Here is a 20,533-nt window from a genome sequence, read left to right as displayed (position 1 = left end):
AATGAAGAAAAAGCTTTTGGTTATTCAGGCCCCTGTTGAATATCTTGTGCTGTTTCAAAAGAACACATTCCATTTATCCTTAAAAAACAAAAAGTTCATTTCAGAGGAAAAATATCAATTGTACTCACTGAGCAATGGAGTAGAATAAGAGTCAAAGTTAACTCAGATATGCCTGTTTCACTGTGGGCTGAAATCTTCTCTTCTTGTTTCTCGTTTCTCTAATTGGAGTGGAAACCTAACCCCATTTCAAAACGCTATCCCCTGGGCCTGAATAAAAATACAGCTGGCCTCATAAGGACTCTCATCTGTCTTCTTGCACTATGGCGGAATGCTGGGTCCCCAGCAATTATCTTAGTGCCTAAGTCACTAGGCAGGCGTTTTAAAGGACAATTTAACCAATGATTTTGGTACAACCAGACAATAATATTACTGGTTTAGTTTGGTCACTTGAGTACCCAAACCCTGAATTCATTATCTCACAAGCACATGTGTTCAGTTATTAAAGAGAAATTCTAACCTTAAGGAGAATAGTATTTTTTCTTCCCAGCTAAACTATTAGGTACTCCAGGGCGGCAACCACATCTTGTGCTTTTTTATCGTCCATGGGATCTAGAATGAGTAAGTCATGAAGGCTGGATGCCTTACTTCACCTCTTAGCAAAGTAAAGTATAACTCATAACTATCAATGTAGTGCAGGAAATAGCACACTATCTGGAAAGGTTAAATATGTCTCCTTGCATGAATCATTTCTTACCAGAATTCTCTTTCCTCCCAGATCCCAGCACCAGGGTTCTGTTTTCCACGGCACGTACTCTAGTCCTCAGTGTCTAGAGCCTGTGAACTTTTTATGGGCCTTTGAAGATATTTGAGAACTGAAAAGTAAAGTAATTGACTCCAAAATACAAAAAGAAAACTGCAAAATCCTGATTGAAGTTTAATTAAACGTTCAAAAGTGTAACATTATGTCAACTTCGATAATTGCCAACTAAGTATTTATAAAAACTTTATTATATTTGGAAAAAAATGCTTGTGGGCTGAGATTTTTTTTTTCATTTCACAAGAATTCTTAAGTGTGTTGGATGATTGCAGAGAAATCAGGGTTAGTCGTTAGCTAAATGAGTTTAGTAGCAAATAATTTCAAAAGCAAAATTATAAAGATCCTGTCTAGATTTTCATAACAAAAATACTGTATAATGTGGGAAGTGGATCCATTTTAATGTACTGGATGTAATGTGTAGTAGGGCTTAAACTACTGTCCATTTGCAAGATTATTTTTAAAGTAACTTGTTTTTTTATTTATTATTTTTTAAAAAATAAAACCAAGCTGTCATTGTCATCTGGAGTTCCTATAAGGTAACTCTTAAGAAAAAGGTTAACTATCTGCAGAGAAGTCTGAATGTTAACCAGGGACTAACTTAGTCCTGGGGGAAACTAACTCACGGAAGGACTGTCAGCTGAATGAAGGCTTAAATTTCATGGACTTGGAGGGAGAGCTTTTTCACATTCTCTTCCCATATGGAATAAGAATCTGCTCTGAAAGTGGAGAGTATTTTGCATTATCTCTTCTAGCTCCTTTGCTTTTGACTTTCCATAAAGCAACTTCTGCCAATTACCATCTTTAAGACTCAACTTTTTTGCAGAATTGTCAAAGTACTCTCTTTAAGAACACAGAGAACACACTAAAGTAGTTCCTCTGAAAATCACAGTTCTGTGCTGTGTACAACTATTTTTTTAGAGTTCACTGCCTGCCTGGAATGAACAGGCTGTCTTTCTCCCCAGAAGAGCACAGACTGATACACAAGGTCAAGTTAAACAGTATCTAAGTTTGCTTTCCTATCCCTTATACAGGAATTATCTGTTCTAAAAGCAAAATTTAACTGTAAATATAATATACATATAGAAATTGTTCCTGAGTTCAAAAGGAAAATTAGTCTTCATTTTGAAAAAGAATCAACATAATAAAATAAAAGTGTGTATTTTTTTTTCCAAAAGTTATTGTTGACTACTACATTTATATATACACCTGTAATCTGGTATCTACATACTTGAAATATTTATAAGTTTTAATTCCTAGAATGAAAATAATGGTTAATTCCTAACGATTTTGATGTTGTGTCCACAAAAATCACCGTGACCAGGAGTGAAAGTTTATCCATCCCATCATCTTTATCTTAGGATTGCTTTCAAAAGTTAAAAAATAAAAAACTCTCCTGCTGAGATGCTATTTGTGATGCTATTTGTTTAGTTCTTGAGGTCTAAGTCCTACCCTAAGGCCTTGAGAATGCCTCTTAGGCGCCTCCAGACCTCAGTTTCCTCAGCCATTTGAGGAGGAAACTATAGTACTTAGCTCATGAGTTTGTGTGTTTTCTTATTTTTTAAATTTATTTTATTCAAGTATAGTTGATTCACAATGTTGTGTTAAATTCTGCTGTCCAGCAAAGTGATTCAGTTATACATATATATTCTTTTTCATATTCTTTTCCATTATGGTTTATCTCAAGATGTTGAATATATCAAGTTCCCTGTGCTATACAGTAGGACCTTGTCGTTTACATGAGTTTATTTTTTTATTTTTTTTAAATTTATTTATTTTTGGCTGTGTTGGGTCTTCGTTTCTGTGCGTGGGCTTCCTCTAGTTGCGTTGAGTGGGGGCCACTCTTCATCGCGGTGCGCGGGCCTCTCACTATCGTGGCCTCTCCCGTTGAGGAGCACAGGCTCCAGACGGGCAGGCTCAGTAGTTGTGGCTCACGGGCCCAGCTGCTCCGCGGCATGTGGGATCCTCCCAGACCAGGGCTCGAACCCACGTCCCCTGCATTGGCAGGCGGACTTTCAACCACTGCGCTACCAGGGAAGCCCTATATGAGTTTATTTTAAATATTAATGAGATGACATGTGTGAGCACCTTACCCCGTGCCTGGCACATGGTGAGGCTGAGTTCTAGCCACTTCTTCCACTCAACTCTCTGGGGAAGCACTCTCTGGACTTCAGTTCCCTCACCTGATAAATGGGTACGTAAAGGCTTCACGTGGCTGATGTAGAAGTTAAGTGTGCTAATAACGTCAAACACTCAGTGACTCCAAACAAGTTCTTTGAGCTCTGGCCGGAGCAGACTTCCCATCCAGAGGCACAGCTCTCTCATTCACAGGCCGATGGGTGGTTGGCTTCGGCAGATTTTATGGGTCTCCACAAGCACCCTCTCATTTTCCTGCCAATATGTGGTGAAACTCTTTGCGGAAAAGTCATTTCTTTGAATTGAGCTTGAAAATATCCCTGTTAGAATTGAAGTAGTTTATCTGGATTTATAGCACATGACATAATAGCTTCTCCTAAACACTTAAGAAAGAATCTTTTCCTCCTTAAAAATGATGCTGGGGTCAGCTCACTGACTGCCCAAGCCTTCTCCCAGTGTGTTTCTTACCCAGTTCCTTTTTCTTTGGGAAAAAATTTTTACTGTAAGGATGTGGGAACTCTGTTTCAGCAAAGAAGGTGTCAAAAGTAGCTTTCAGAGATAGAGGGTTATGAAAAAGAATTCAGGCAAGACTCAATTTTTGAATTCTAATTCCAGCCATGAAGCAAATGCCACAAAAGGGCACAGGAAGAAAATCTGTAAAAGGCCTATCTGCCATGGTTAACCAAAAATGTACTCTGTTGTTAAGCTGACACCCTGGGAGCCAGATATTGTGCTAGGTACTGGGAATACAGAGATGAATAAACCACATTCCTGCTTTCAAGGGGCTCACAACATCGTGGGAAAGCCCACCTGTCTGTTTAGGGCCAGACACTGGGGATACAGGGATGGGAAGCCGCGATCCCTTCCCCTTCACCAGATAAGGAGAGGGTCACACTGTGTTCGTAAGCACTCCGGTTGGAATTAGCACTGGAATCTGGAATTTGCTTAGCCCAGGGCAGACTGAAAAGCTGTGGGACTAGAGGAGCTGACCCCTGAGTTAATTCCTGACCAAAAAAAAAAGAGAGAGAGAGTGAGTGAGAGAGATAAAAGGGAAGAATAATAATGCTGCCAGAGAAACCTGTGCAAAGATCTGAAAGTGGTAGAGAAGGAAACCTTGCAGGTGGGCAACATGTTGTCTCCTTCCATCCCAGAACAACCCTGGGAAGAAGGTAAGTGTGTTACCTCATAGAAGACAAGTGGAATCTTAGGAGATTAAGTTGTTTTCAAAGATCACAGTCAAAATCAGTTGGCTGAACAGTAGCTGTGGAACTCTGCTGTCCCTGTAATTGCTATTGCATGCTGCTGAGCATTGTAAATATATTACAAACAAGTAAAAAATATACATATATAATAGTAGTAATCAAAATTAACCCAAGATATTCACAAAATTGAATGAAGCCAAGGAGACTGAACTTCTGAGTTTGTCTTGGACTTAGCTGGCCTTTACTGCTGCTTGTGTTAGATCTTGAAGGGCGATGGGGGAGAAGGTGAAAGGCTTACCAGGCAGGGGAAATGGCATGGGCAGATTTGGGGCAAGGCGTGTACCATGTGTATGGCTGTCATCATAGGAGAAGGCTGTAATTGATTCGGTAGGGAAGAGGAGGCTATTGAAGGTTTTTAAGCAGGGAATTTAACATTTTAAGTTTTGTCTTTGAAAGATAACCCAAAGACAATACAGAGATTAAACCTTAGATGTGTAAGATGGGAGGCAAGAGAACTATTCACAGTCTATTATGTAAAGGGAGTCAGGGGATCAGGGTCAAAACTAAGATGGAAACATAAAACAATGATTTTATCTTTTTTAAAATTTTTTAATTGAAGTATAGTTGATTCACAATGTTTTAGTTTCAGGTGTACAGCAAAGTGATTCAGTTTTATGTGTGTGTATATATATATTCTTTTCCCTTATAGGTTATTACAAAATATTGAAAAATATTGGGTAGAGTTCCCTGTGCTCTACAGTAGGTCCTTGTTGGGTATCTATTTTATATATAGTATTTGTGTATCCGTTAATCCCAAACTCAGTTCATCCCTCCACCAACCCCCCTTCCCCTTTGGTAACCATAAGTTTGTGTTCTATGTCTGTGGGTCTATTTCTGTTTTGTAAATAAGTTCATTTGTATCATTTTTTTAGATTCCACATATAGGCGATATCATATGATAAAGTGACTTTAAATCAAAGTATTATAATAGTAACATCGTATACTTTAAAGTTTTAAAACCGCTCTCCCTCATATTTATTGAATTCTCTTTTAAAACTTATTTTTAAGAGAAGGTATCATGTATTGAGCCCTTACTATATGCCAAACACTTGGGCAAGATTTTACATGTCTCATTTAATCCTCACAAACCCTATTTTATCTCCATTTTATAGCCTAGGAATCAGGCTTAGAGAAGGTTAAGTAACTTATTCAAGGTCAAACAACTAGTCAGTAGTGGTGTTTGGATTTGCACCCAGGCAATCTGACCTCAAAGGCTACTTTTTAACCCTCTTTAATTAACAGACATTGTCTCAAAAAGCAGACTTTTTTACATTAAATAGAACTTATTTGTAATGTGTGGTCAAGGGGAAATTACTTGAGTTGCCTGGATTATTTTACCATTACTTTTAACACGGGCAAGGAAAAATGTTATCAAACAAATGTAAATTAAATGAGTCCACTGAAACTTTGCCTTCTAGTAAATCAATTTCCTTCATTGTCTATTGCATCAGGTATTAAATTATCACTAAAGGGCATTCTATGTGCATTTATTTTTGACACTTTTTTTTCCAAATCCTATTTTAATGAAAACCTCCAGTTGTCTCACAGTGTTAGAAACAAGGGCTTCAGTTGGCAATGTGATTTTTCCACTTGTATGATGTCTTTCAAAAAACCTTTTAAAAATTATTTTTATTAATTTAATTCAATTTTAGAATATAGCATTGTCCCTTGAGATAGGTAAATAGCATTAGGAACCACTTGATTAAAAGTGGTTGATTATAGGGTCTAGTATGAATCTGAAAGCAGAACTAAAGATATAATATGAGCTATAATTTGGATACATGCTGATAACATTTATGTACATTTAAACAAACTTCCAGCTAAAGAGATGATTTAAAAGAAAACAGACGTTGGTCAAGGCAATATTTTTGCTCTTGACTGTGTCTATGTAACAGCAAGCAACACTTTATAAAATAGAGTCAGTGATGAATAAAGCAAGTACATTGATTTCTCAAGGTGAGAATCCGTGTCTTAAACCTTTTATTTCTAATGCTTTGCTTTGCTCTTTAGGAACGAGACATCTAGAACAAGACTGGCTATCAGTTCCTGAATGTACCATTAAAATTTAATCTTTTTGATTCCACTTACATCAGTACTTAAATTCATGGAGACAGAAAGCAGAATGGTGGTTGTCTGGGTTCAAGAGGAGAGGGGAATGGGTGATATTGTTTAACGGGTATTACATAGTTACACTTTGAGAAAATGAAAAAGTTCGGAGACGGATGGTGGTGATGGTTGCCCAACAATGTGAATGTACTTAATGCCATTGAGCTGTACACTAAAAAGGGTTAAAGTGGTACATTTCATGTTATGTCTGTTTTACCACAGTAAAAAAAAAATACTTAATCTTGACGTATGCTTATAGAAGGGTCCAAATATAGTTAGCCATTTGATAAAGAGAATAGCTAATTCCTTCATTTTAAAGTAAAATCTATAGATTTCTAGCTTCAAAATGGTGGACAGACGACCTCCCTACCCCACTTTTCTCTAAAAACATCACCCAAATCAATAACATGAGTGAACTCTGAAAATAGGGATCGTCCAGAGGTGTGTCTAGTGTACACCCATCCACAAGCCCTCACTCTCAGTATAGTCAACGCACCCTCCCCATGGAAGACAGAGATCCTGGAATAACAGGCAGAGAGAGCAGGAGGAATAGCTGTGCAGACAAGAGGATGAAACAAAAATCTGCAAATTGATCAGGAAGACCTCCACTTCCCTTCTGTTGCGCACATCGGAACGCTAGCAGGCAGATTTACACCCATCCCTAGAAAACACAAACTACCTCGGAGGAAACAGTCTTACAGTGACATTTAGGGTCACTGTTTCAAATAAACAGTGAATTTGAATATTTTGAATATTTTGAATATTTGAATATTTGAATATTTTTATTCAAATAAAATACCTGCTGGGCACTGGCCACACTATAGCCACCCCCCCCCCCCAATGCACAAGCCCTCCCCAGGCACCCACAGCCACCATCATCCTTCTAGGCCTCAGCCTCATCTATGAACCAGAGTCAGGGATCCAGGCAGGAGTTGGAGGATCCTACTCTCACCACCGTCTGATGAGCTATTTGAATGCATCTCTTTAATGCCATTTAAATATTTAATTTAAATGAGGTTACATTTACAAAGATACATGTAATTTGAGAATTAAGAAGACCATGAAGAGTGAAAGAAGGAGAAGAGGGGGTTAGAATATAAAGGAAATACAATAGCACTTATGAAACTTTAAACAACTTACTTGATCCATACAATGTGGGTTTTGGGGTTTTTTTGATCCAGTATTTTGAATTAGTGCAAAGTTCTCAAAGCCAATTATAAAGTGCATATCCTGTCGGCATTACTGATCCCAGGCAAAAATGTTGATACTAGTTTTAAAAACTAGTTTTCTGCACCTTTTAACTGACAATATAATTTGTTGACAAATGTTGAAATCTATACCTTATCACATATTGTTACCTTTTAAAATGATCATTTGTTAGCCAGTATTACTTAATGAGGCAATCAAAATGCCATGTGTTGTGTAGGTAACAGCAAACCACCCTTACCCATGCTAGGAGTATGACTAAAGACCTTATCCCACTTTACAGCTAACAGGCTCGTGATCTTGTCATATATACCCTCATTATGAATCTAAAAATTAGAAAAAAGGACAGTGAACTTAGATTGTTTATTCCTGGATATCTTGAAAATCTAGAATTTACTGGCTGTTAAATATGTCCATTGTTATGCCAGTAACATGCACACATACACCATTTACAATGAATATTTATTTATTGCTGCTGTCCAGCTGAAGAGGGTGGATGTCTTAAAAACAATTCCCCAAAACATAATAGCAACTTTTAATCTCCCTCTCTTCTCCCTCCCCAACCCACTCCCCTTTCTCATAACTAAACACACACACACACACACACACACACACGCACGCACGCACGCGCGCACACACAGCAGATACATCTGGATCCAATTACTTTTTCTACCACCAGTGATGTGACTTTGAACAAATCACTAGCTTTCTTTATTCATAAAATTATCACCCCTAATTTGCAGGGTAGCTGTGATGAATAAATAAGAAAGTATATAATGTACTTATTAGGTAATTAGTAAATAGTAGTAATTATTATTATTTTTTAATTTATGACAGCTTTATTGTTTTAAATTAATTTTTCAATGCAGACTCAATCTCTAATCAGTGTAGAATGATTTAGTTTTTCCATTTGTTTTGTCAATTTTGTTGGTTGTGTTTTTCAAGGAATTTTTCCATGTTGCTTAAATTTTCAAATTTATTGGCATAAAGCTGTTCATAATACATTTTCATTAATTTTTTATGTCTATAGAACTGACACTGATAATTCGTGTTTTCTCAGATCAGTTCTTTATCAGCATTACTAGGTGTTCGTCAATTTATTATTCTTTACAAGGAACCAGCTTTCGGCTTCGATGATTTTCTTTTTTATGTCATTGTTTTATACTCTTATCTCTATTTTTTATTTTATTTTTCTTTTATTCTACTGTTAAAGTATAATTAGCTGTTATCTTTCTAGCTTCTTGATATTAATTTTATAAAATATTGTCAATCTTTCTTCTTTTCTTTTTTCCCCCCAGCTTTATTGAGGTATAATTGGCAAATAAAATTATGTGTATTTAAAGTGTACAACATGATGATTTAATATTTGTATATATTGTGAAATGATTACCACAATCAGGTTAATAAACACATCTATCACCTTACATAGTTACCATTTTTTGTGGTGATAATACTTAAGACCTACTCTTTTAGAAAACTGCAAGTTTACAATACAGTGTTAACTATAGTCACTGTGTGGTATGTTAGATTCACTGAACTTATTCTTCTTATAACTGAAGGTTTGTACACTTTGACCAGCATCTCTCCATTCTCCCCTCACCCATATTACCATTCTACACTCTGTTTCTACGATTTTGACTTTTTTTTTTTTCTTTTAGATTCCACATATAAGTGAGATCATACAGTGTTTGTCTTTCTCTGGCTTATTCACTTAGCCTAATGTCCTCTGGGTTCATTCATGTTGTCACAAATGGCAGGATTTCCTTCTTTCTCGTGGCTGATTAATATTGCATTTTACATATCTATAAATATATAAATATATATATACACACACATATATATGATATATATACTATATGATCTATGATATATATATCATATAATCTTTACTCATCCATTGGGGGACACTTAGGTTGCTTCCAAATCCTGGCTATTGTGAATAATGCTGCAATGAACATGGAAGTGCAGATATCTCCTTGAGAAACTGGTTTCTTTCCTTTGGATAAATACCTAGAAGTGGAATTGCTGGATCACATGGTAGTTCTATTTTTGATTTTTTTGAGGAACTCCATGCTGTTTTTCATAATGGCTGCACCGATTTACATTCCTACCAAGAGTGTACAAGGGTTCCCTTTTCTTCACATCTTTACTAGCATTTGTTATCACTCGTCTTTTTGATTTAAAAAATCCCAATAGGTGTGAGGTTCTTTCTTATTGTAGTTTTGATTTGCAATTCCCTGATGATTAATCATGTTGAACATCTTTTTATGTACCTATTAGTCATTTGTATGTCTGCTCAGGTCCTTTGCCCATTTACTAATCATATTATTTGGGTTCTTTTGCTATTGAGTTGTATGAGTTTCATATGTATTTTAAATATTAACACTTTATCAGATATGTGGTTTGCAAATATCTTCTCCCATTCCATAGGTTACATTTTCACTTTTGTGATATTGTGATTTATAAGAAATATATATTTGGTCATTCAGCTGACCAAAATCTCTTTCTAATATATATTAGGTCTTTTTCCACTCGTTCCTGGTTGACACCTCTTAAAACCGTTGGCATTTCCTGTGGTAAGGGCCATAAAGGTGTCTTTTGTTTTGCTAATGAGGTAACTTAAGGAAGGGGACTGGTTGGTAGGTGAACCCACCAATCCTTTAGAGGGTTGGAACTTTCAGTTTCACCCAGACCTCTGGGAGGGAGAGGGGCTAGAGGCTGAATCAGTCCTGAAAGGCCAGTGATTTAATTAGTCTTACTTGTAACAAGGAAGCCTCCATAAAAACTGGAAAGAATGGGGTTCAGAGAGCTTCGGGATTGGTGAATATGGGGAGATGAGGGCCAAGTGGTGCTCTAGAAGAAAGAGTGTGGAAGCTTTGTTTCCTTTCCCCGTACCATGTATGCATCTTTTCCATCTGCCTGTTCCTGAGTTATATCCTTTTATAATAAACCAGTAATCTAGTGAGTAAATGAATTTCCTAAATTCTTGTTAGCAGCTCTAGCAAATTAATCAGATCAAAGGAGGGGGTCTTGGGAACCTCTGATTTATAACCAGTTTTTCAGAAGCACAAGTAACAACCAGCGCTTGCAACTGACATCTGTAGAGGGCAGGAGGCTGTCTTGTGGGACTGAGCCCTTAACCTGTGGAATCTGATATTATCTCCAGGTGGATGGTGTCAGTATTGAGTTGAATTCTCAGACACCCTGCTGGTGTCAGAGAATTGCTTGTTGGTATGGGAAAGGCTTCCCCACACCCACACACTTTACAATTGGGTGCAGAACTCAAAAGAATTTCGTTGATGATTTCATTTGCTGTGCAGAAGCATTTTAGCTTGATGTAAAAATTCAATGCAATACCTGTAAAAACTCCAATGGCATTTTTCACATAAATAAAAAAGACAATTCTACCATTCCCATGGAACTACAAAAGACCATTAATAGCCAAAACAATTTTGAAACAGAAGGACAAAGCTGGAGGCATCACATTTCCTGATTTCAGGCTATACTGCAAAGCTATAGTAATCAAAACAGTATGATACTGACATAAAAACAGACCCATAGATCAATGGAACAGAATAGAGAGCCCAGAAATTTACCCATGCATTTTTGGTCAATTAATTTTCGATAAAGGAGCCAAGAACATACATTGGGGAAAGGATAATCTCTTCAATAAATGGTGTTGGGAAAACTGGATAACCACATGCGAAAGAATGAAACTGGACCCCTATCTTACACCATTCACAAACCTTTGCTTGAAATAGATTAAAGACTTAAATAGAAGACCTGAAACTGTAAAATTTCTAGAAGAAAATAGGGAAAAACTCCTTGACATTGGTCTTGGCAATGATTTTTTAGATAGGACACCAAAAGCACAGGCAACAAAAGCAAAATAAAACAAGTGGGATTACATCAAATCATGATAATTATTGTTCTAACCTGACATTTTACAAAAGAGGTAGGAAACCTGAAGGTCAGAAGCCTTCAAAATATAATACTTTGAGCTTTTCCTCGGGAGTTAAGGAATTTAGCTCCAAAGACATTTATGCTTATAGAAAAGTCCTTGAATCCAAATGTATACTTAGTGAGTGTAGTAAGATAATAGAAACAGCTCAAAATCTGCTCCAGATTCCCCTCCAGATAAAGGAAATACCACATTATTCCTCAATAAGGAGGAAATGCTGCAAGAGTTCAAAATGTCTTGTTTTTATAATATTAGAGTACGATGTAGAATGCCAGGAAACTGTAATCAAAAACAAAAAACAAACAAAAAAAACCCCTGCAGATCCATGGTCATTTTTTTCCTAAAAAGTTAGTTGACATATATATAGTCCTGAGTTTAAGTACACTTAACAGGCCTGCATATTTTGTTAGATCATAGCATGGTTCTCAAAAATCTGCCCACGACAGATCTGTTGTAATCTGAAAATAAGAGTTTACTCAGAGAAGATTTGAAAGTGGGCAGAGTATTTCAAAGTAATAATATCTGAAAAAACTTGGACTGTATAGTAAAATCATTCCTTAACGGTTCATTCAGTTGGTTTCAGTTACTGTTTTATGTTTAACTCTTGGCTTTTGGTAAATGTCCTTAGTCCCGTAAGCCGTGCTTACCATTGAATAAGAGGAGGGGAATCATGTTTTAGGGTGCACACAGTCTACTTGCATGCAACTGATGCTTTCCACAGGAGTGTTGCCCATATTGCCTTGTGACACCAATTAGTATGAGAGAGATTTTCGGTGATAGTTAGACCTTTTTTTTTTTTTTTCTATTAATACTTGTATTGGGGGTAAAACGTAATCAGCATATCAAACCCATTTATCAAATAAAGTTATCATTTAAATTTATGTTAAGTTAAAAAAAGTGAGTCAATGAAGAAAAATATCTAGTAAGTAATGGTATAGATGGTATAGATGCCAGTATGGCAGAGTTGTAGAGGTTGTGTCCAGATGCCTGAAGTTTAGGAAACATCATACTGCACAGTGGTTTGATTCAACCAAATGTATACGGTTGGATGACCTCAGTGAACATAAACATCTGTGGTACAGTCCTTTGAAATGTTGTGGTGACAATAGTCAAACAGAGGTTTATACAACACTATACAATTTAGTGCATCAGGGAAATGCTAGAAATCATAGCAGCTTCTAGATTAAATGCATGCGCTTCAAAGCCATCCAGACAAGTGCCTCATGGTTCCTAAAGTCCACTCTCCTGAGATTCAGGCACCCACGTTAGCCATCTTATACACTATCATATATTTGTATACTAACAGGAATGTTTGGCTTTGGGGGCAGTGCTATATCCCTCCATTCTGAGAAGCTTTTCAGAGGAAAATTATGTGATAGTCAACATATGAAACATTATTTAAGAAATTTCCCTGTGAAAAAATTGCCTTAGGCTGGAGAAAACACTGTAATATTGAGCAAATATAATTAGGGTTTTAAAAAATTATTATTATTTTGTCACTACCTTTTTTTAAGCACTTTTAAAATATTTATTAAATTAATTAATTTATTTATTTATTATTTTTGGCTGCGTCAGGTCTTAGTTGCCACATGCAGGATCTTCGTTGAGGCATGTGGGCTCTTTTGTTGCAGTACTCGGGTTCTTCATTGCAGCGTACGGGCTTCTCTCTAGTTGTGGTGCCAGAGCGCGTGGGTTCTGTAGTTTGCGGCACACGGGCTCTCTAGTTGAGGCGCACAGGCACAGTAGTTGTGGCACGCGAGCTTAGTTGCCCCTTGGCATGTGGGATCTTAGTTCCCCAACTAGGGATCGAACCCGCGTCTCCTGCATTGGAAGTCAGATTCTTTACCCCTGGACCACCAGGGAAGTCCCCTGTCACTACCTTAAGTGTTAGGGGTAAGAGCAAAAGTAAAAATTTAAATCTCCATGGCCTGGTACTATTGTGTATCTGTCTTTTTCTGTAATGGCAACCTTGAAGTAGGGATCCAAGAAGCTTTGACTCTTCTGGTTAGTCTCATATGTTTTCAGATTCCCCACTACTTAATCTCAGTTTCTCTGGGGACAGGGATGGTATATTAGTCGTTATGGGACTGTTACACAGTGTTTAGGAGATACCCAACAAATGGGCTAGGATTTTCAGAGATAGATTCTTGGAATACATGTAACATTGAGCAGCACACAGGACAGCACTAACCTAAAGAGGTTAAAGATGTGTTTGTGACAGGGAAGGGAGTGCCGGTGAGCTAAGTAATCTCACTGGGATAGAGAGCCTTCTGGGGGATGGTGGAACACAGGACTGACTATTTCAGGAGAGTTTAACACACAACATTCAGACATTACATTTTGTGATCACTGTCATTTTCTTTCTGAAATGGCAATTAGAAGATATTTGCTGGACCTTGCATGATAGAGAACAGTGCTTCAAATAAGTAATAGCAGTTGGTTACTTTTACTCAGTCTGGGTTTTTTTCTTCCCCACATTAAAATTCCAAGAAAAAAAGATAAACCTCTTTTTGTAAGCCCCCTCGCTCCGAAAAATGAGTAGTTCCCTCAGATTTCTTTTGAATTTCTAAAAGTATGTGATTGGTTAACCTGCCTTAAAGTGGCAGCAACATGTTAAACATGGAACAGAGCCAAGAATCCATGAAGGTCCCTGAATAGTCATAGGAAAACTGAAAAGCTTAAGGAGATAACTATATGTCAAGCAATTTATTGGTATTTACCTGAAGAGGCCTGAGGGTCACTCAGAGGAGACTAAATAATAAATGCACCTTGAAGTGTGACCAGGGGACGAGCTGAAATGTTTGTTGTAATGAGCGGCCAGAGGTCTGGCGGGATGCCTTACTACATTAATTTTCCAAGTCCTTTGGGTGGGTCACAATTGCGCTAAAACATCCTGCCTGCAAATGCTAAATAAATACCAAGTTCACGTCAGACTAGAGAACCAACGTACTAACTAATGTCATTTAAGAAATCAGAATGCTTAAATTATTTTTCACTTGATAGTTCACATCCAAAATAACTGAAGTTGGCACACCCAGAGAAATATATATCCTTGGTGCAAATGTTTAGAGGGATGGGGAGGGAGGTCAAATCCTCTTCTCTTAGAAGCAATTTGAATTGTTTTGTGTTTTGTGTGTTCTTTAAAATTTTATTGGAGTATAGTTGATTTGCAATGTCATGCTAGTTTCAGGTGTACAGCAAAGTGATTCAGTTATACATATACATATATTTATTCTTTTTCAGATTCTTTTCCCATATAAGGTATTACAGCATATTGAGTAGAGTTCCCTGTGCTATACAGTAGGTCCTTGTTGGTTATCTATTTATATACAGTAGTGTGTATATGTTAATCCCAAGCTCCTAATTTATCCCTCCCCCCAACGTTTCCCCTTTGGTAACTATAAGTTTGTTTTCAAAATAAGTAGGTTTAATTATGTTTACTATAATAGAAAAGTTTTTATTTCAGATGTAGGAGGTGGGGCAGGGATTGGTCTTCACAATAAGAGATGTTGAGGTGATATGATATAAGCTTCATTCCTTACTGAAGAGCTGTCAGGAATTTGCAAACCCAGAGTATTGGTATATATAAATCAATGAAATTTGCATATGATTTTCAAAATGAAATAAGGTTTAGAAAACATTGTGCAAAGAAACAGCCTCAGTACATGTAGCCACTTGTCCAGCAACAATTCATTAGATTTTTCAGTTTAAACATCGCAGCATGACCTGATGCAACGTTGCCTGCTACATTCTGTTGGATTCTTAAGAGGCAGTTTGTGTCTCTACAACCAGACCCAAAGCGTGACATTTCATTAAATGTGCTCAAAATGAACAGCTGCTAAGTTCCCCAAGTCCTCTCAACTTTGCTTTTGACTAGAAATTTTAGTTTTCAGTGCCGGACTTTGAGAAAATGATTTTTTTTTTTTTTTTTTTTTTTTTTTTTTGAGGGAGGATAAACAAGTCTGTGGAAAAGGGGTGTGTTCCTTCTGAAGGTGCTCAGGGAATCTTACCCTGAATAACACAGACTCCTCATTTCCCAGAGGAGGAAATGGTTTTATACGTTTTGAGATGTCTTCTGCCTGCTTGGCTGGTTCACACTCCAGGTCTCTGGTGCTGATCTGCAGCGAAGCTTTGTAAGTTTCAGCAATTGACGAGGCTGGCTGGGCGCCAGGTCTTTTTTTTTTTTTTTTTTTTCTCTCACTTCCCTGCGATGTTTTGAACTGCCTTCCTACAGACGTCATACAGCCCTTGAGGAATAGTTTCTGCCTGGTGAGATTGAATGATAGTTCTCATTCACAAAGGCTTGGAGTCAGATTCTAAGCAGGGGGCACAACGGAAATTACGTTCACAGGTACAGCAGTGAGCCCAACTCAAGTGTGGAGAGCTTTGTTCCCTCCGTGACTTCTTGGCTCCCCCCGGAGAAGAGTGCTTTCCTGTGGTCGCCCTGAAATGGAACTTCACTGACAGCTCTGCGGTGTTACTGTACCTCGCGGTCATTTTCGTTTCCTTTCTCTCTACCTGAGCACTTTTAGAGTGTCAGAAACCTTTAAACCTTTTATTGCGGAATTGCAAAAAGGATGCGATCAAGTGGCTCTTTCACTGTGTTGGTTGCCCTTGTGACCAGATGAAGAATAGATTCAAAATCCAGTTCCTCCCTTGGCCATGCAAAACAGAAAACAAACTGTCACTTAAGAACAGCCGGTGCTGGAGTAAATTCAGTATGAAAGAGGAAAAAGCTCCTATGTCTTAGAAGCCTCCCTCTGTTCCGGACTGGGGGCAGGAGTTGGACTCCGGGAAATTTGGATTTCTTCAAACAACCTCCTTTGGAAATGGAATATATTTCAAGCCATCTTTGTCAAAACACAGCTGAAATGTATTAATCAGAATACTTGAAGAAGATTTTTTCTTTCTTCTTTTTTTCTCCAAAATGAGCATTATTATGAAGCCAAGATCCCGGTCTACAAGTTCCCTGAGGACTTCGGAGGGAGTGTGGTAACGTGCTTTTCTCTCCTCCTTCTCCCCTTCTTTCCTTTTAAGATTGACTTAATAGTGGAGTAGTTAGTAATTGCTGAGGAGGTTCAAGAGTTAAGTGTGATGTTAAGGCTTTGTAAGAAAGAGCACGCTGTTGGTGACACTTTCATTCTCTATTTTGTGCCTGATTTTCTCTGTTTTAAAAACAGTGATGCTCACGCTTTTTTTTTTTAACTCCATGTGGACCATAGCAATTCATCTGGTGACAATTTTTAGAAGAGGAAGGAAACTTGCAGAAAACGTTGGGAGTTTAGAAAATGAAAACTTGTCATTTTTCACTGCCTGATCAGGCTGTGTGTTTTCTTATCTTTCTTGCCTGATGCACGCAGGCTGGTAGTTGACAGTCTTTGCCATGGTCTTTAAAAGTAGTACCTTGGCTTTTAGCACATGTGTGTTAGCGTAATTAATAACGTCATGTATTTTTAATCATATGAACCAACTTGAATTTAAGTAAGACTAAATGTATATCAAGTTGCTTATCATTCAGGAATCTCCTACGTTTTATTTTGTTAATATAGTATTCCCTGATAATTACGTTTTTTGATAATTTTAGTGTTTTCATCCTAACAAAAAGTATGTTAATTTCAATTTATTGCAATATTTAATTCTACTATTTCCTTAATATTGTTTGATGTGGTCATACACACATGGTCCTTAAGGAATAGTTTCTCAATCAAGTAATTTTTGTGTCTAAAATAGTTATTTACAAAAATATTTTTATGGCTGTTTCAGAGGTTAATTTTACTTTATCTTAGTGATTGATTGTAAATAAGTAAATAAGCTCACCTTTTTGAAATGGAAATACTCCTTCAGACAGGAGAATTAAAAGCAATGATTGAAGGCAGGTGTTGGGGATAGGATGGAAGCAGGCAGGTAAAATGTATTACATATAATTATGTGAGCAGGCAAATACACAAATAAATACTTACAGTATTTGCATAAGGAATTCAGCCCACATTTATGTGATTGGGTTATCATTTGCTGTTATTGTACTAGTGTTTTATAGTGGACTAGAATCAAGAGTTGTCCCTTCAGTGGTATTTCTGTGAGTTTTAATAAACTATAGATGCAGATTTCATCTCATATCACTTGTGATTTTTTAAATAAATATGTGCAATAAATTCCTCCTTGAGTTTACTTAAAGAAAAGGTTGCATCTGCAAACAAAGTTGTATGGCTCTTTTATGCCAAGTAATAAATACTGGGAAATACTTAGAAACCTTCTATTAGTTACCATAGCTAATATAAATCTCTAATATAAATGGGTGATCAGAATTTATAAAATTCACTTGTGATTTCTATCCTCTTATACGTGAATAAATAGTATTTAACCAACCTATTTCTTATTTTTGCCTAAAATGCCGGGAGACATTTCCAAATTCAGGGTTCAATCAATCAGCAACAGTTCATTTCAGGAGTCTAGGAACATTGACATCCTTTACTCTTCCGAGAGTGTCATGGTCTGTTTTTATCCACAACTATTCTATTTTATTAATTATTCTAAATTATAAAAGGTATCGTCATAGATAAATAGGGCCACAATTCAAAGTATATTTTTAGAAATTTTGATTTATGAATGTGTATATTGTTCCATTTAATTTTAAATAGTTTGCATAGTGTTTGGGTCAGAATGGTGTTTATGTAAGAAATAAATGTCTCTCTTTATGCTGATGATTCCTAATGGCACACTACGGAAACTCCCAGTTATTAATCTTACATCTGTCTTATTAATAATATAACTGTTTAGGTATATCACTGCTACCTCTAAATCATTTGACCTGAGATTGTCATTGTTGTAATTAGTTTAACTGTTTTATTATCCCTTTTATCATTCAAATTCTATGCACACATTTATTTAGTTATATTTATATTTTTAAATAGTAGAATCTACATAGATTATACATCAGGTGTATAGAGGAAATATACATGTGTATGTGTATACGTATACATCTGATTAGGAGATTACATGGCAAACTCCTAATGATATTATATACCCTTCCTCTTAATTCATCTACTTAAAAAACACGGCTTACTTATAGTTAAAATTCTATTAATTTCCCAAAATAAGATTAAAATAATCTTGAAATTAATCTGTTTCCTGATTATATGATATTGTAAATATATATAAATTTAAAGTATTATATAACAAGAATATATACTGGGTAGCTTTTAGCACATCTTTTTTTTTTTTTAACACCTTTATTGGAGTATAATTGCTTTACAATGGTGTGTTAGTTTCTGCTTTATAACAAAGTGAATCAGCTATACATATGCATATATCCCCATATCTCCTCCCTCTTGTGTCTCCTTCCCACCCTCCCTATCCCACTCCTCTATGTGGTCACAAAGCACCGAGCTGATCTCCCTGTAGCACATCTTTATATGTGTAGATGTCTGTATATCTGGTAAACAACAGTTTGCTCAGTGTCTAAAGTATGGCAAATAAGCATTTCAATACTGTACAGATGTGATTTTCTGAATAACGTTGCTTCTCAGATCAATAAATGATTTCTCTTTTCTATTAACTCTCTCCTCCTAAGGTTATAAAAGTTCAGGCTGGCTGAGAATTCTTAATTTGGCCTCATGATCATAGTAAGAGTATTTGAGTAGACTAAAACTACTAGTTTTCTAATTGAGAATAAAAAGATGTAGCAACAATAATATTTTGGAGGGAAAATTACTTATAACCCCCACTATCCCATCCTCAACTCTTCTCATTTGTCACTTAACTTACATATCTTGAACAGTTGTAAATTCTGTGCTCTGCTTCTTCATTTACATGTCAGCATGTACTTTTGTAATAATAATACTTCTAGCTTTCATTTTATTGAGTATCTCTTGTGAATGTGGACTCCGTAGAGAATTTTACATACAGTATCTTGTTTAGTCCTTATAACAAAATTGAAAGGAAGGAGTTGTTAACCCATATTTTACAGATGAAGAAATGAACCTAAGAGGTAAAATAACTTGAACAAGGCCCTTTAACTGCCAGGGAGGGCTGGGATCAAACCCACGTCAGTCTACTTCAGAAGCAGTGCTCTTTTTATTTCAGCATGTTGCCTCCCTCTGCTGTCTATCTAACTATCATTTTTAATGACTGTAAAATTATTCATCTTGTGACTATATCTAAATGCACTAAAATATTTGGTTAGATATTGGGCTATTGAAGAAATAAATTGGAAGTTGTCTTTTTATAGGTATGATAGCCTACAAAGTTTAAGGCTGATGTTGGGCATTGAAAAATGACTATTTGAAAAACTTTTGTAATTATTTTCTACTGGTAGCAAATAAGGTTCTCTATTCCCTATTAAAGAGAAGTAAGAAGCAAAAGTCAGTGCTTCTCAGTTCTGAATAAATAGATCATCTTTCCAATTACATTAGCAAGTTTTACTTTGTTCTCTGCAAGCTCGGTAAGGCTTCAGGTAAGAAACAAGTACTATGTCTCAGACTTCGTATGAAGTTTCATACTGTTTTAAGTCAGCTTTGAAAAAGGTACAGAATCTTCCTTTTTACATCTTTTATCTTACAGGCTTTTGTAAATGCGAAAACAAATGGAATTTGCATACTTTCTGCTTGTTCAGTATATGCTGACTTGGCTTAGGGAAGTGACTATTTTCAAGATTGGTTCAGAGTTTTGAAGCTGCAATAAACTTTTTTGATCCTAAGTTTGTATCATATCTGGTATATAATAAACCTAGAGATAAACAGCTTTCAAGAGAAGTGGTTAAGATACCTTGAATATTATTTAAAACATAAAAAATGTTTTAATGCCAGGGAAGCACAGAGTGGATCACAGATAGGTTTACTCTTTAAAGTCATGAATTGTGAAATTCTCTGAGAAAGCCATTTGTCCGCTCTTTGTCTAACTTGCTTTGTGTCCCTGGAGAAGCCACCTGGTCCCTCTATAGCCAGGTTTACTCACCTGTCAAATAAAGGCAATGAGCTAGATCAGTGAATTTCAAACATGTATTTTCAATGAACACTTTTTACAAATGATATGCTAATATAAATAAGGAAA

The 20,533-nt window shown here is 36.5% G+C and overlaps 1 protein-coding gene across 15 annotated transcripts in view; it reads left to right on the top strand.

Annotated features, from left to right (window-relative positions):
• PDE4D (phosphodiesterase 4D) overlaps positions 1-20,533 on the top strand; it is a 1,113,076-nt gene that overhangs the window by 812,416 nt on the left and 280,127 nt on the right. Inside the window, exon 1 of one of the 15 annotated variants that reach the window (XM_059916416.1) lies at positions 16,388-16,477. The exons of the other annotated variants lie outside the window; for them this stretch is intronic. Coding sequence (XP_059772399.1) covers positions 16,413-16,477 — 65 coding nt within the window. The 5' untranslated portion in view covers positions 16,388-16,412. Of the gene's footprint in view, positions 1-16,387; positions 16,478-20,533 lie in introns of those variants that run through there. 15 annotated transcript variants of the gene reach the window in all.

This window comes from Balaenoptera ricei, chromosome 3 (assembly GCF_028023285.1).
Source record: "Balaenoptera ricei isolate mBalRic1 chromosome 3, mBalRic1.hap2, whole genome shotgun sequence".
Classification (NCBI taxonomy): Eukaryota; Metazoa; Chordata; class Mammalia; order Artiodactyla; family Balaenopteridae; genus Balaenoptera; species Balaenoptera ricei.
The sequence above is the reverse complement of the archived record's forward strand: the minus strand, read 5'-3'. Positions and strand labels throughout refer to the sequence as shown.